We start from the raw sequence: 17,610 nt of genomic DNA on the forward strand, positions 1-17,610 counted from the left end.
ACATAGCAAGATTCAAAGTGAGGAATTTGTTGTCATTGTTGAGTTGTTTTAGTCATGTCCAACTCTCCATGACTCCATTTGGGGTTTTCTTCACAAAGATAATGGAGTAGTTTACCATGTCCTTCTCTAGCTCACTTTATAGATGAGGAAACTGAGGTCAACAGGGTTAAGTGACTTGCCCAGGGTCACACAGCTAGTAAGTGTCTGAGGTTGGACTTGAACCCAGGTTCTCTTGACTCCAGGGCTGGTGCTATATCCTTTGCACTACCCAGCTACCCCAGAGAGTAAGGAATAGCTGGCTTCAAATCCTACCACTGACCCATATCCAATCTGTGATTCTCTCCAGGCACTAAGACCATAAGTTGCTGAATGGATGCTTGTCTGCATTGGCAGAGGGAGTTTCCACACTGGGAGTTCCAAACACCAAAGAAATCAGAGATTGTGAACTTCCATAATTGTTTAAAGTGCCATGCTAGGTATTTGAGGATTATATAAAAATTAAAGAAGACATCGTCTCTGCCCTCATGGAACTTAGTCATAGTAGAGGTGGTAAGACATGTACTCAAAAATTTCTAAGACCATGAAAAGAATGTTAAGTGTGTAAAGACAGTTCATACTGTCCAAGGAGTCCTGAGGAACAAAGTAAGAAATGATCACTTCCAGCTATAGGGATGGGGAAATGTTTTATGGAGGAGGTGACATTTGTGAAATTAAGACAATGCTGGGGGTACCTATTTTTTCTGACAAAATATCTCTTTTTTCCCAAAGACACTGATCTGGCTACAAATCGGCCTGTGGTAACAACTCCTCATCAAGACTGTTCTTGATTCTCATTTTAACCAGCAGTTAGCATGTAAAAATATTACCTGAGTACAAGGAGAGTTATAAGGGATGGGGAAGGGAAGAAAGGTGATGTCACATGGTGAGATTTTCCTTCACCAGGAAGGACCTGTAGCCTTGAATGACAGAACAAAAAAGGCTAAAAGGAGGTTGATAACCAAGATTAGTAAGGAGATAGTTTGAGAGCACCTACTTGCCTTTGAACTCAAACCACTTTGCCCAGATAAACAATTTCTTTGGATATTGGAAGATCTGATGGGTAAGATTGTGGAGCCCACTGGTGGCATATTAAAGCCAGTGGGAAGCAAGAGAGGAAGTGCAGGACTGGAGAAGGGTAAGTGTCCTAATTTTTTTTTTAAGAAAGGATGAGGATAGAGTTTGCAAAGTACAGATAAGTAAACTTCACTTTGATTCCTTGGAAAATTTTAGAATGGATAATTGAAGAAAGGTTGGCTAACACCTAGGAAGGAAGGAATGACCATAAAGAACCAGCCTGGTTTCATCAAGAATGGGTTATGTCAGATTAATCTCCTTTTTTTTTGGCTTGGCACTAAATTAACAGATGAGGGGAATGTTGTAGATATAATTTACATAGATTTTAGCAAAGCATTTGATTTTTTAAAAAGTTTTTTTTTAAAAAAGGATGCTGTATTATTCTTGTGGAAAAGATAAAATGATGCCCCCTATTAAATGGAGTTGGAATTGGTTAAATGGCTGGACTCAAAATGTTGTCAAGGATTTGGTGCCAACTTGGCAATGGAATGCCCCAGGGATCTATCCTTGGCCCTTTGATGTTTAATGCTTTTTATCAATGTCTTGGCTGAAGGCATACTCATAATTTGCAGGTGACACAAAATTGGCTGGGAGGCATCACCAACACACTGGATTACAAAGTCAGAATTCAAAAGGATCTTGACAGGCTAGAGTGCTGGGCTGAATCTAATAATAAATTCAATAGAGATAAATGTAAAGTCTTGCATTTTGGCCTCAGAATGTCAATTTCACAAGTACTGAAAGGGTGGGGGAGGCATGGTCAGACAGCAATTTGCCTGAAATAAAAAAAGATTCAGGAATATATACACACATGCACATATATACAATTCCTCCACATTCCAAAACTACCACTACCACTATCACTACCTCTACTACCACCACCTCCTCCTTTTCCTCCTCCTCCTTTTCCTCCTCCTCCTTTTCCTCCTCCTCCTCCTCCTCCTCCTTCTTCTCCTTCTCCTTCTTCTTCTTCTTCTTCTTCTTCTTCTTCTTCTTCTTCTTCTTCTTCTTCTTCTTCTTCTTCTTCTTCTTCTTCTCTCTCTCTCTCTCTCTCTCTCTCTCTCTCTCTCTCTCTCTCTCTCTCTCTCTCTCCCCCCCTACCCTTTTGTCTCTCTGCCTCTCTCTGTGTCTCTGTCTGTCTCTCATCTGCTATATCCTCAGCCCTATGTAAGATAGATGCTGGTGTAAAAGCAGCTCTTGCCCTCCAGGAGTTTATAATCTAGCTTCAGGGTGTACTTTTAGGAAATGTACTCATAAGAGACAGGGAACAACTCGAGTGTTGAAAACTATCTGACATCTTCCCCTGCAAGTAGTTTTAATAAGTGTTAAGTAGCCCCGTTTCCAACTGAAGGGAAGGTGATTTTTCATGGGATGGTGACAAGCTTGTCACCATATTCACCAAGAAAAGAAAAGAAAATGAGCTTAGTAACAGTATAGAAACATTTAGCATAGCGCCTGGCACATAGTAGTTGGTTAATAAATATTTATTGATTGATTGATAGAATCCTAGGACTTACAATGCTGGATATAGGAGGGAACCTGTGGAGTTGCTGAGTAGAATGTGCTTTGTACACAAAAGTGTATAAATGAGAGCTGTTATTCCATTTATTAAGAAAATAATTTGAGAAAAGATAATAGCTCTTGTCTTGCTGCCAATAGCCTGTCTTTCAATATTGCTATTGTCCTGGTGATGTGGGAACACTACTGTCTCAGAAGGCTCTTGGTTCTCTGAGCACAGGTCTACACACCACTCTCCATCCACTCTTCTGGCCCTTTTCCTTGGCTGGCTCTCATGCCTGGAATGTTCTCTCCCTCTAGGCTTCTTTGGTTTCCTTCCAGTCTGACCTCAAACTCCACTTTCTACAAGAATCTTCCTTGATGCTAACACCTTCTCTTTGAAATTTCCTCCAGTTTATTCTGTCTATATCCTGGATGCACGTGGTTGTTTCCACGTCATCTCTTGTGCATTAGAACATGAGCTCCCTGAGGGCAGGAACTGTCGTTTGACTTTCTTTGTATTCTGGTCACTTAGTGCACATAGTAAGCACTTAATAAGTGCTCACTGATTTGACAGATCTGTGACCAGCACCAGCAATCTTGAGAGCTGAGTATTTCCAGCTTTGGTGATACCTTGTGAGTTTGAGGGTTCCGGGGTTCCTGGATCAGTATTGGCCACTCCGCAGGAGAGGATTCCTGCAATGGCACCACTTCTTGGAGAAAATGACTACCAACAGAATCATCCATCACTACCCACTGCTACTAACTAGGTTTGGTTTTTTTGGGGGGGGAGAGGGAGGGTGGCAGAAGGGGAAGCAATATACATGACAGCAGTATTTAAAGGATTGTTGGGTATGTTCTGCTTGACCCTGGAGGGCAGAGAACTCAGAGGAATGGATAGAAGCTACAAAGAGGTGAAATCAGGGTTTGTGTAAATTTAACTCCTTAGAGGGCTCTGTAGCCCTATGACTGATCCTGACCACAAGACCAGGCACAGAGTATTGCATTCTCTGTAGCAGCTGGGTGCTCTACCCTACCCCAAGGGATGGTTGGGGAAGGCTACAAAGCTTTCTATGATTCTCAGAGAATGGCTGCTTTTCTCTTTCACCCCCGTCTCTTTGCAGGTGGCAGCTACTACTCTCATTAACATCTAATGGGTGTAGTCAGCATGGATTGATCCAATCAGAATTACAGCTCTTAAACACCTACCTACCGGGAAACCACAACTTCCTTCCTGGATTTGCTTGCTATATTTCAATAGGCCCTAATCCTACAAATCTGATAAAATGGAGCCAACCACACTCAGCATGGCTCACTGCACGCAGTGTTAAATATTCATAATTAAAACAGGTAGCACTTGACTCTGTGCCTCAGTTTCTCTTAGAGAAAAGCAGTCCTTAATTAGGCACACCCCAAATCTTAGAGTTTAGAAAAGATTGAGTTTGAGTGCCTTCTCCTCTGCCCACAAAGAAAACCCCCTAGCACCTGCATCTTCTGCTGCCCAATGTCCATCATTTCTTCTGATTCCTTCCTTGGCAGGAGAAGTCTGACTTCTCCCTCCTATCTTCTGCCCCTACTTTAGTCACAGGAGAAGATCGTCATCGTGGGAGGACAAGGAAAGGGCTATGTTTTCTATAGTTAGGAGCTGTCCAAAAGTGGCTTGGGATGCCCCTTCTCAAGCATACTGCAGAGAGGATTTTTGTCGCAGTTCGATTTGGATAAGATTGCCTCTGAAACACCTTCCAACTCCAAAATCCTTTGATTCTATGAAATTCAAAGTTTTTCTAACACACAGCTCCTGCTCTCATAAAGCTTACAGCCTAACTGGGAAAACAGGATACATAACACAGAAACCAGAGAACAAAATTTGAACATTTTTCAAATTTGTTGGTGCCCATAACAGTGTTAGGGTCTGTGAAAATGACACTGAGTTGGCTAAGCTCTTATTTCTATCCAATAAATACATCGCCCTGGAAAAACAATTTCACCCGAATACCAAGTTTGTCCTGGTTTTTCACTTTCATGCTTCAAAACAAAGAGACCAAAAAATGTAAAGCCATTTCTATCCCCTGAAACAACAGCAATAAAACTGCACTTTTTTAAAAGTTGGTCAGCACTTTTAAAAATACTCAAAAATTCTACTTTTAGAGGCATATCTAAGGTTGTCTCCACATCTGAACTTGCCTACGGAGTATTCTTTAGAGTGTGTCTTAGTAGAAAGATCGATTTGGAGTGAGAAGGCCTAGGCTTCATTTTTGCCTTTATTACTTGCTACTTGTCTGACCCTGGGAAAACCATTTTCAGGTTTCTTCATCCTTAAAATGAGGGTGTTGTCATCAGTGGTCCCCTCTGGATTTTGGGACTCCAAGATTTCATTTGGTTTCTAATGTCACTTAATGTCTCCATGCATTTGGACAGGGCTGACTGGAAGATACCCATGCTAGATCTCACTTATGGATGATATGGTGTGAGACCAAAGTCACTATGATTTAATGGATACTTTTAGATGTTAGGTGGCACAGTGAATAGTGGTCTCGAATCAGGAAGACTCATCTTTCTGAGTTCAAATCTGGCCTCAGACACTTACTAGTTGTGTGACCCTGAGCAAGTCATCTAACTCTGTTGGCCTCAGTTTCCTTATTTGCAAAATTAATTGGAGAAAGAAATGGCAAACCACTCCAGTATCTTTGCCAAGAAAACCCCAAATGGGGTCACTAAGAGCCAGACACAACTGAACAACAAACTGCTAAATGTATTAATACTATACCTACAGTCTGGCCATACTGGGTCCCCTCCCTCAGAGGAAAAGAAATAGCCAGAATGACTGATGAAGCTACAGGTATGGCCATGACACCCAAGAAATTTTTTCAACTCCTGAGTATATCCTTACTGGTCCTGCTTAGGATAAGTGTCCTAGAAGATGTCTGGAGTCTGCTTATTTTTGAATGATGCATTTGGGCCACCAGAATCTAGCCTGAAGTCCTCAGTGGGCTGGTTGCCTGGACTATCCTGACTGCTCCTTCATCTCTCAGCACCAGAACCAATCAATGACCAATCGATAAACATTTATTAAGCACCTACGGTGCACCAGGTACTGTGCTAAGTGAGACCTGGGATGTACTCACTGAAATCTGAGATGATTTGAGATGGCAAAGGTACCTGTATCCTCAATAGCCTTTTCCCACTAAATTGGTTTGTAGGTTAAAATGAAACCTATAGTTAGATTAACTGAGGGTGGAGCTCGGTTTTTAATGCCTTAAAACAGAGGCCAGCAAACTAGTAAGGGTCAAATCTGGCTTGGAGACTGTTTCTGTACTCCCCAGGAGCTAAGAATAGCTTTTACATTTTTTAAATACAACAAAACTATTTTAAAACATAGGAAAAAAACATTCTTAGCTCAGAGAACCAAAAAACATGAGGTTGGATTAACTTGACCTTTAGGCCTCAGTTTTCCCTACCTTAAAATCTCAGATTATAGGATTGGCCAGACTAGATATTTTAATTAATGCACCCATCTCAAGTTATTCATTCAAACATGGAGGGGACCTTGGGTTCTTTTCAGTTCTACCAATAGAGTGAGTATAAGTCCTCTACAAACTGGAAAAGCATTGTCTATATTGCCTAGCAAAGGGACCATAATGTCTTTTCTTCCAGGACCAGACTAGCTACATCAGCCAGAAGGCTGACCATCATGAAATCTGTCTTCTTGTGCATAGCAGACTTGCATTCTACCCACACTGACAAAAATTACAGATTTGTAGTAGTACTGTAGCAGTATATTTTCAGAATACAAAGCTATTTGAAACATAAAACATTAAAAAATTTATTTTACTCACAGTAGCTTGATGCAGCAGGAAGAACATTAAACTAGGAATCAAAAAATATGTATTTGAATCTCGGGTCTGTCACTTACTAACTCTGTGACTCTGGGTACATGGCCTCACTTTTCTGGTCTGGTCCATCAACAAAATAAGGAGATCAGATTAGATGATCCCTCAGGTTTTCCAGCTTGATAGCCTATGTTCTCTGAGTATATAAGTACAGGATCAACAAAGGTATGTAAGGCCTAAGGAATGAAATTGGGGACATCAATGAAGGTTTCATTTGGAGGCAAAGGCTCCCTTGAGGTGTGACTACAGGCTCTAGGCAGCAGCTCTAGTTTAAGGCTACCCTTAACCACTGATTTCTGCTCCTCTTTGTCCATGCCCCCAGTACGGCTCTACCCAGTGCCTGCCATGGTGTAGCTCTGTGGAGTATACATGGAGAGCAGGGCAGTAGGATCAGGCTACAAAAAGCCTACCAGGTAGCAGCCCGTTGGGGAAGGCTAAGCAGTTTGGATTTTGGGGGGGATCCCACAAATTTTAAGCAAAGATGCAAAACATTTAAGCTTTGATAGTCTAGAAAGAGATCAGCCCTAGATCTCTAGAGTAAAGTTGTGTTTTTCTTTCATAGCTCAAGTCAGATCCAGCAAGCTGAGAGGTCAATATAAATATCCCCCTTGTATGCTCCCATATGTAAAAGAAAACGTCCTTTGAAAATATTTCACTCTTGTTTGAATATTTAAAAATCAATCTTCTGTTCCCTTTGCTCATAGTGGGCTAGAGGTCCAGGGCCAGGATTGAATTCAAAGCCTCCTAACAAAACTAAATAAAATGTCCTTCCTCCTGACATGAGGTATAGCCTGTGAGTTCCATACCCAGGAGTAACTCAAAGTTGTTTACAGACTCAAATCCCCAGAAAATACAGATGAAATTAAGGTTCTATGGTTACATGAAAACCTTTCATATTTGTCTGCAATTTGGAAACTGGCATGAATGGATGTATTTTGTTCACAAACAGAGGTCGCACTGTTTGATGCATGGAGGTCATGGGTACGGCAGATACGACCATGCTTTAGAGTTGCCTTTTCAATCTAATTCCATAAACATTTATCAAGGGCTCCCTAGATATAAGGCTGCTAGGTTCTGGGGGCACAAAGACACATTTGGAATTGGTTTGGGGGAGCTCCATGTCTTTGTCCCTGGCAAATCCTAGGACTTAGTTAACCTCTACCTCATTTTACACGTGAGGAAATGGAGAACCAGAGAAGTCATTACCTTGGGCTTGTCCCTTCTCTCTGGGCTCCAGTTAACTCCGTAAAATAAGAGGGTCAGACTAGATCACCTCTTCGCCTCCTCTCCTCTTAGATTCCTTAGCTCCCAATGCCCAACTCAGGCACCATCTCCTGAAGGAAGCCTTTCCTGATCCCCCTGGTTATTAGGGCAGTTCCATTAATTTATCTTGTAACCATTCATGTAGTGGTTGCTAGGTGGCATAGTGGATAAAGTGCCAACCCTGGAGTCAGGAGCACCAGAATTACAATCCAACCTCAGACACTTACTAGCTGTGTGACCTCAGGCAAGTCACTGAACCCTATTCACCTTAGTTTCCTCATCTGTAAAAGTAGCTGGGGAAGAAAATGCCAAACCACTCCAGTATCTCTGCTGAAAAAACCCCAAAATGGGATCACAAAGTGTCAGATATAACCCTATGAACCACAACTAAAATTGCTTTATATTTCCCAGAACCAAGTTGCCAGGTCATATCCTAGGCACCTCCACACCTCACATCCCTTCCTAGCTTCCCTTTAAATGTTTTTTTGTCTGCCTGTTGGGATGTAAATTCCTTAAGGTCACAGATTCCCTTGCTTGTATTTGTATCTCAAGTATTTAGTGCAGTGCCTGGCACATAGTGAGCACTTAAATACATCATTTATCTATTACAGATTCCCTGACTTACTTGCTATTTTTAAATTTAATTATTTTTTAATCCACAAGCATTTGTTCTCTCTCCCTCCTGAAAAACAAGAACCCTGAAACAAATAAGCATAGTCAGATAAAACAAATTGACACATTGACCATGTCCAAAAATATGTTTCAATCTGTATCTTGAGTCCATCGAATCCCTCTCTCTCTCAGGAAGTAAGTGGTATCTTTTTATTCCTCTGGGATCCTTCCTACATATTCTTTGATTCTGTTTCGGAAATAAGAAAAGTCCACCTCTATTTCACTGGGACCTTCCCAAGCACCTGCCCCATGGCCTTTCATAGCACCTGCAGCTTTCTTCCCAACCACTTCAAGTCACCCAATACCGATTAGTAATGGCTTAAGTTTCAAAGCTTTTTCCTCCTAAATCATCTCATTAGGGAAAAAACAATCTCCACCCACCCAACCTCCTAGGAACAGACAGCTGGGTATAGGGGAAAATGGGAGGGGGGGAAGTAATTCTTTTTTTCTGATGTCTTTCTCTCTCTCTGACCCCCCTAAGTTCTCATGAGCCTGCCAGCCACTTAATAACCACTGGGAAATGAGCTGGAGAGGCTGCTCAGTGGCTGGTGCACCCAGGACAATAGACCCTAATTGGTTCCATTATAGATAGCTTCAGCAGAAAGACCTGGGAATGAATGAACATGAATATGAATGGACTGATGCTATCCTTTCACCACTAAGAGGTGGTCCTTCTTAGAAAAAGATGGATGGAAAGTTCAAATGAAGGAAGCTTGCACAGGCCTGACAGTTCTGAGGCCAAAAAGGATCTGACTTTAGGGCTGTCCCATTATAGACTTTGTTAGTTACTCCAGATACCTTATATATTACAGCCAATGAAAAGACCACTTCCTTTATCCTAGGCGGGTAAAAGTCTATCCAGAATAAATAAAGAATACCAATTATATTTACTTTTCTATCCATACCATCTATCTCTCCATTCTCCTACCCTACCCCCAATACACACACACACACACACACACACACAGCAAATTAGTTTAAGGAAATACACAAAACAAATCAAAGAAAGCAATCTTAGGTGCTCGATTTACTCTATCATTGGAGTTTGTTGCTTGTAGCAATATTTTTCTGGTTTTTATACAGAAAACTTGAAAGATGTTATTAGTATTATCTTCAAAACAATTGTTTGCTCCCAATTCTATAACTGGCATAATTTGCTACCAATTTTATAATTGTTGACTTTTCCTGGTTGGGGAGGAGAGGGTGGAATAGACAAAGATGTCGCTAGCCATTGAAATCTACAACTAATAATAATTTTAAAAACATTTCAGCCAATGATTTTAGCCTCTTACAAGATATTTTCCCAGAGCTGCAAAAAGCACAGCAAGAAGACTGGTTGGAGTTTTAGTACCCTTGCCCTAACTCGACCTTCTGATGCTTTCACAATATGTAAAAATAGTCAATAAAAGGACAGGCAGCCAGGCGAGGATGAGGAGAAGCCTGGAGATGGAGAATCCACAGGCTAGCACTATGCTCTGGAATAATCGAGAGCTGGCAATGGCAGCAGTAACTTGGACTATAGTCATGATTTAAGACCATAAATTTAAAGTACATAAGAGCTGGGAGTGACCCCAAAGATTAAGCATCTTAATCAGAGTCATAATTAGGGTGGGGTGACCAGTACTTTATCCAGGAAGCTATAATTTAGAGGATGCCAAAATGTAAAAGACTGCATAATTTTAAAATTTGTTACATTTTGGACAGCATCTTCTCTCTTTCAGCAACTTAGAAATAACTGAGCTTACCACTTGGTTAGCAAGAATAATTGAGCTGGAAACTACCAGATGGTGCCCTTTCCATAACCCTTATTTCCATCCCAATGGCCACATACCAGGTGAGTGTCTCCCTGTTCCCACCCTCTTCCCTATGCCCCACTCACCCATTTAAGCCTCCCCAGCAGCCTCTTGGTATCTCAGAGGGGTCTCCCTCTGCCCTCTGACTTTGTCTTGTAGTATTTCCACATCATTAATTACAAAGTTGATTTAAAGGCACACTTTGTGCTACATACTTTGGATGTCAAAATTGTTACCTACAAGTCTGCTTCTAATCTAACTCATTCATCTCACAGATAAGGAAACACAGACCCACAGAGATTAAATGGCTTTGTCAAGGTCACACTATCATAAAGGCAATCAGTTCTCAAGTTTCATCTTCTATTAAAGGGAAGTGCATACTTTCAAATCTCATGTTGAAGAAGGGGAGATACTTCCCCTGAGCACTATGTTGTTATCAGGGCCACTATGCAGAGGCCTAAAGCCCCAACTCCTACCTACAATGTGAGTGGTCTCCTCAAGTACATAAGGTACTTTACTTTGAGGTTCCCTGAAATCCCAGATTACGTCCCAAAACAATCATAGAAACTTATTGCCAAGGTCACAAAGTCTGGGTCAACCGGCTATGTGCCTCTTTAATTTGGAAAACTGGGGGGGGCTTAGCAGGGGCAGAGCTTACAGGTTTGGCCATGCCTAGTCTCACCTGTAGTAACTAACCATATGGCTATTTTTTTCACGACTTCTACTCCTCCTAAAGAGCAGCTAGGTGGCACAGTGAATAGTGTGCCATGCCTAGAGTCAAGAAGAATCTTCCTCCTGAGTTCAAATCTGGCCTCAGACACTGACTCTGGGCAAGTCACTTAACCCTGTTTGCCTTAGTTTCCTCACCTGTAACATGAGCTGGAGAAGGAAATGGCAAACCACTGCAGTATCTTTGCCAAGAAAACCCCAAATGGGGTCATGAAGAGTAGGAGGTGACTGAAAAATAACCAAACAAGAATGACTTCCCCTAAAAGTCTGATTACTGGTACAATGGATGGTTTTCAATGTAATTGGCAATATAACTTATCACTGACCACAGTCTTCATAATTGTATTGCATTGAGTTTTGGGGGCGGGATATGTGAAGGGCATTTGAAAATGCTTCAAAACAAGAGATCTTTCCCAGTTATTCCTGGGCACATCCTTAGAAACTTCCTTCACCCTTGGCTCCCTGCCCACCCTCCCCCCACCCCCCACACACATACAGAATGATAAGTGTACATATCATCTAAGCAATTCCTAGATCTCAGCAAGAAACATGAAAGAAAACTTTTACCCTTTGGAAATCTGTTTATTTTGTAGTTTAAAAAAGGCAAAAAGGGTTTCTGAGAAATTTCCAGCTGGGAGCCCAGAGTTTAAACTTACCACCTCCATCTTTATAGGTGATGATACACTTTGCTCTCTGTCCTTGGTCCCTACACTATAGGTCAAGGCCACTTAAAAAAAAGTTTTCTCAGAATCAGAGAGTAGAAGGAACCTTAAAGATTATCCAATTTAAGAAATTCATTTAAAGATAGGGAAACTGAGGCCAGGCAGGATCAGTGGTTTTCCCAAGGCTATCCAGGTAGTTCGTGGCAGAGTTAGTGCCAGAATTCTGGTCCACTGACTTCCAGAATATTGTTTGCTTTCTTTTTTTTTATTATTATGAACTTGACAGACAGTAGCAAACATCAACACTTCCATTATTCAAGGTCAAACAGAGAAGAGGATTGTATGGGCAACTATGACCTCATTCACATATGTAGTTTCTTTTCTTTAGACGTCTACACTAAAGTTAACATGGTGATATTCACATCTCCCTTCTGCACCCTAGTGCTCTCTTTTCTGTATATTTTACATTTTTCATTGCCATTAATTTCCTTGTTTTTCCCTTTGTTTCTTTCATCTCAATCACTGTGCACCCCTAAAATAAAAGCTTCCTCTCATAACAAATAAGTATTGTCAAGCCAAACAAATCTCATTCTTCATCACTACTGAGAAGTGGGCAGCATACTTTAGCACTATCCTTTGGAGTTGGGACTAGTCAGTGTTTTCTCCCCTATACTAGAATCCCTCTAATTGAAGACACAGATGAAACACAAAGGAAAAATGTACCAAGGTCACAGAATACATTACACCTGATGTACTTCATCTGATTGAACTTAACCTTTCATTCAGTTCAGTCACTTATTCAAAGGGCATTTTTTCTATGCATAGGGCACTGTGCTAAGTGTTACAGATGCAAAGACAAAAAAAAATGAAACAATCCCTTGTCCTCAAGGAGCATGCATTCTACTAGAATAAATCAACATTTATTCCATGCTTACTGTGTGTTAGGCACTATACTAAACACCAGGGATACAACAAAACTCTACACAAGTAAATAGAAAGCATATACCAAGTAACAAAGGGTGACTTTAAGAGGGTGAGAAGGAGTGAGGGACTGATCCTCTTCCCCAAGGTCTTCCTGTTCTAGAGTAGCAGGTTTTAACCTTTTTTATGCCATGGACCCCTTTGGTGGTCTGGCAAAGGTGGAAGAAACTGAGCTGTACTCTGAAGGACACTAGGGACTCTTCAAATTACCTGCCCTCAAGAAGCTTACATTCTATTGGAATGACTGTAGCCTCACTGTTGACACCTTCAGTGTGGCCACCCTTACTTGTTTGACTAACCTAAGGACAGAAGTCTGCGTGTAAGAGAAGGGGGCGTGGATAGAAAAGTGAAGGTGAATAAGCAACAATTCATCTGGGGACTTAGCATTTAACCACATGGCAGTGGGCTTCACAGCTCACTTTTTCTCTCTGTAAAATGGGGAGGCAAGACCGCTGGAAGAAGATCATTTTGAAATTCTATAAGACCTATGGAAATGGGGGCCATTTTTCTGGTTTCCTTACCCGACGGTGCCATCTGCCAGCCAGCCTGTGGTGCACGTGGCAAAGGAACATTCCAGCACTGCTCTGCGCAGCTCTGCTGCCGTAGCAAGGTGAGCACCAGAGGCCGCACAAGAGGCTCGAGCCACAGACAGATCCAGGCCCTGAGAGCCATTCCAGGATTCCAACACAAAGAGTTTCCCTGCAGGAGAACACACAGATGCAAGCAGATCCATCAGTCTGAGCAAGAGTAGCACCTGTCTGGGTCTATTCCTCAGGGCCAGGCACCTGGCAAGCCATCAAATTCCCCCAGAACAGCAGTTTTTAACCTTTTTTTATGTCCTGGGCCCCTTTGGCAGCCTGGCAAAGCCTATGGACACCTTTGAAGAAAAACATTTTTAAATACGTAAAATAAGATACATAGGATTACAAAGGAAACTAATTATATGTATACATATGTGTATATATATGTGTATATATATATTTTTTTTTCAAAATTCCTGAATCCCAAGTTAAGACTCCCAACTCTAAAGGACCCAAAGCCCTTTAACCAGATCATTCACAGGTTATGCATCATTTCATCACATCATAGTATCCTATCCTAGATTTAGCCCTTAGAAATTATTCATCCACACATACAAAAATTGGTGTAGCAGCAATTTTTGTGGTAGCCAAGAACTGGAAATTGAGGGGATGCTCGTCAATTGGGGAATGGCTGAGCAAGTTGTGGTTTATGAATGTAATGGAATAACATTGTGTTAGAAAAAAAGATGAGCAGGCACATTTCAGAAAAACCTGGAAAAGACTTACATGAACTGATGCTGAGTGAAGTGAGCAGAACCAAGAGAACATTGTGCACAGCAACAGCAACATTGTACAATGATTAACTATCATAGACTTAGTTTTTCTCAGCAATACAATGATCAGAGACAATTTCAAAAGATATAAGGGGGCGAGTTAGAGCTGACCCCTGCCCTCCTCAGACCTCCGCGCCCAGGGCCTGCTGAATTAAACTCAGGGCTCTGAGATACAGGAGGGAGGGTCTTGCCTTTGTTACCTATGTGGCAATTCTGGTTCCTTTGTCTGGACCTGCCTGAGCACATGGCACTTCCGGTTTCTTTGTCTGGACCTGTTTGAGCACATGGCACTTCCGGTTCTTTATCTGGATTTCCCTGACTGCAGGGAGCTTCAGGAGAGGTGGGAAAAGAAGGGGAGGAGAGTAGGCGGAACCAAGGCGGCCCTAATGCCTACGTAACCAAAGATATAAAAGTTTGCTGCTAACCTGAATAAATCGGAGTTACTAACCACCTCGGCTCCCACCTCATTCATTGTCCGCGAGATCAGGTTCTTTGCTGGATAAGGCCTGGGTGTTGGGGGGGTAATGGACCCCAACAAGTTGGGTGTTGGGGGTAGAGGACCCCAACAAAAAGACTCATAATGAAAAATGCTATTCACATCCTAAGAAAGAACTATGGAGTCTGAATGCAGATTGAAGCATCCAATTTTCACTTTTGTTTTGTTTTTTTCTTTCTTGTGGTTTTCCTGATGGTTTTGATTCTTCTTTCACAAGATGACTAATGTGAAAATATGTTGAATATGATTGCATATGTATAACCTTCATCAGATTGCTTGTTGTCTTGGGTAAAGAAGAGGGAAGGGAGAGAGGAAGAAAAATTTGGAACTCAAAATTTTACAGAAATGAATGTTGAGAAGTATCTTTATATGTAATTGGGAAAAATACTATTAAGAGGGAAAAATAAATTATCCAGCATAGATGAGGAAACTGAGACAAACAGGGTGAAGTGACTTGCCCAGTGTCACACACCTAGTTAAGTGTCGGAGACTGGATTTGAACTCAGGTCTTCCTGAATCCAGGTGGTGGACATTTCAAATCCATTTTAGATATGAATGAGACAGGAGAGAGAGAGAGAGAGAGAGAGAGAGAGAGAGAGAGAGAGCGAGAGGGTGAGAGGGAGGAGGGGAGGGGGGGGGGGGGGGGAGAGCGGGACAGGGAGAGAGACAGAGACAGAGAGAATCAGAGGGCAGAGGGAGGATAGAAAATAGTTTGCTGATTCCTAATCTAAAGATTCAAACCGTTTTACCTTCCTCCCAAGGTTGTTGTGAGAATGAAATGACATAATTGTAAAGCACTTAGAACAGTGCCTAACTCGTAGTAAGTGCTACATAAATGTTAGCTATCATCATCATCCCTCTCCTCATCCTCATCCTCATCATCTCATCTGAGCTTCTCTCCAACCCTCGGAAATAGGTGCAATTATTATCCCTGTTTTGAAGATGAAGAAATGAAGACACAGAGAGGTTCCATGCTGGCCCAGGACCACACAGCTAGTAAATATTAGAGGTGGGATCTGAACCCAGCTCCTTCCGACTTCAGATTTAGTCCTCTCTCTGCACTAAAATTGATTTATTGGTTGAAATCAGTGTCCTGAGGACTTTTACTGGACCACACTTTCTTAGTCTAAATTTGGTTCTTGTATATTTTGGTAAATATAAAAAGTTTTTAATGAAAAAAACTATATAAATATTGTTTTTTGGTTGTATAAATTGGCAAAATTTACCCAGTGACTGGGGGTAACCTGTTTCCTTCTGGGGCTTTTAAACACACTGCTGTGTTCCACATCTGCCACCCATTTCCCAACCCCCCACCCCAACCCCCCACCGCACACCACCTGTAACAAGGAAGATAAAATGTCCTCTAATCTGGGATGGAGTTAACTAAAGAGGCTTTGGGAATTGGCTAAGAGTAACGACAATTCCTCCCCTGGTTACGCTTAGGTAGGATCTAAGACTTGAATTCAAAAAGACAACTTTGAAAAAATGTCCTAAATCATTTCAAAGACAACTTTGAAAAATGTTCTAAGTTAACTTAGAACTCAGTCAGTGAAACTCTCCAGTGAGACTTTACTGAATATATAAATACAAATATTTCTTTGTAGTCATATATAGACATGTTTTCCTTCTCTCTCCCTCTCTCTCTCTCCCCTCTCTCTCTCTCTCCCTTCCTCCCTCCCTCCCTCTCCCTCTGTCTCTCTCCCTCTGTCCATCTCTGTCTCTCTGTCTGTCTCTCTCTGTCTCTCTTTCTCTCTCTCTCTCTCCCTCCCTCCCTCTCCCTCTCCCTCTGTCCATCTCTGTCTCTTTCTCCTCTCATACTACCAAATTTTTTCTCCCCTAAGGCTTTAGAGACAACTGAAATAGCCCTAAAATTAGAATTTGTCTTTTTGATGGACCAGCTTCTGGCCAAATGATGAAGTCAGTCCCTAAATGGAGCCTATGTCAGTTAAGCTGCGACTTGGATTGAGTGGTTTGTAGGTAAATAAAGATGACCTATAATATGTTTTTGCCCTATTCAAACTTAAAAAAAAAAACTTTCCCCTCTCTCTCTTCTTTCCTTGGTCTCTCTGTTTTATTTCAGGGCTTGGTTGGTTTAGTTTCTGTTTGGAAACATTTGCTACTATCCTCATGCCATGATTCTGGTTTTCACTTCAAGAAGTTTGAACCGTTGGTCCTTTGTTCATACAACGCATCAGCGTCATTTCTGAAACTGGCTTAATTTGAACTACACATACACATAATGTATGCGTGTGTATATATACATACATATTTATATACACATGGCAATAATATCACAAAATATATACCTAGGGAAGCAACATATTGGATATAGCTTTCAGAAATCCTGTGGCATAGCTGTCTCTGCTGAAATCTTCCCAGAAGGGTAACTAGAATTTCTCATTGAATGCTAAGAAACCTGGACAAATAGCCTCTCTCCTTCCTATTCCCAGAAGCCAGTTCACCTTTGGTCAAGACCCAGTGGGACTTGACCATCTGGATCTATGTCAGCTCAGGGGTTTGTCTCAAAACCTCCTGACCTTGTCAGCCCAACATACTCCAAAGTAAGGCAAAACTCCTAAGTTGGTATTTTAACCAAGCCAGCCTCCTTGGTTGATGTTCCTCTGGTTATATCCCTCTGCAAGTGCTTTTATCTAGGTGGCATTTTGGAGAGAACACTGGGTCTAGACCTATCCTGAAGACCCGACTTCAAATTCAGCTTCAGAAACTTGCTGACAGTATGACCCTAAGCAAGTCACTTTACCTCTGCATGCCTCAACTGTGAAATAAGAATAATGCCACCTGCCTCACCAAGTTGTTGTCAAGATGAAATGAGATCATATTTGTTAGGTGCCTAGTATCGGGCCTGGAAGATAATAGGCACCTAATAATTGCTTGTCCCCCTCTCTCTTTCCTCTTTCCTTCACTCTGTTCTGGTGGGCAGCTCCTTCAAAGGGAATAATGAATAATGCATGAACTACCCAGGGCAAAAGTGGTTTAGAGAGCCAGAGAACCTTAGCTTAGGTCACAGATGCATCACACACAGATTCTTGGACTGGACCTGTGTTTTCATTGCTGTAGGGAAATCCTCACCAGGAGACTGCTCTCCCTCTAGCTGCTGTATCCCTCACAGTTTCTGAGAATTGCTTGGGATATGGACTGG

The 17,610-nt window shown here is 41.7% G+C and overlaps 1 protein-coding gene across 1 annotated transcript in view; it reads right to left on the bottom strand.

Moving 5' to 3' along the window:
• Positions 1-17,610, bottom strand: part of SUSD5 (sushi domain containing 5) — an 89,571-nt gene that overhangs the window by 71,125 nt on the left and 836 nt on the right. The window contains exon 2 of the mRNA XM_036760512.1: positions 13,122-13,299. Within this exon, the coding sequence (XP_036616407.1) occupies positions 13,122-13,299 (178 nt within the window). The remainder of the gene's footprint in view (positions 1-13,121; positions 13,300-17,610) is intronic.

The sequence above is a fragment of the Trichosurus vulpecula genome, chromosome 5 (assembly GCF_011100635.1).
Source record: "Trichosurus vulpecula isolate mTriVul1 chromosome 5, mTriVul1.pri, whole genome shotgun sequence".
NCBI classification, from domain to species: domain Eukaryota; kingdom Metazoa; phylum Chordata; class Mammalia; order Diprotodontia; family Phalangeridae; genus Trichosurus; species Trichosurus vulpecula.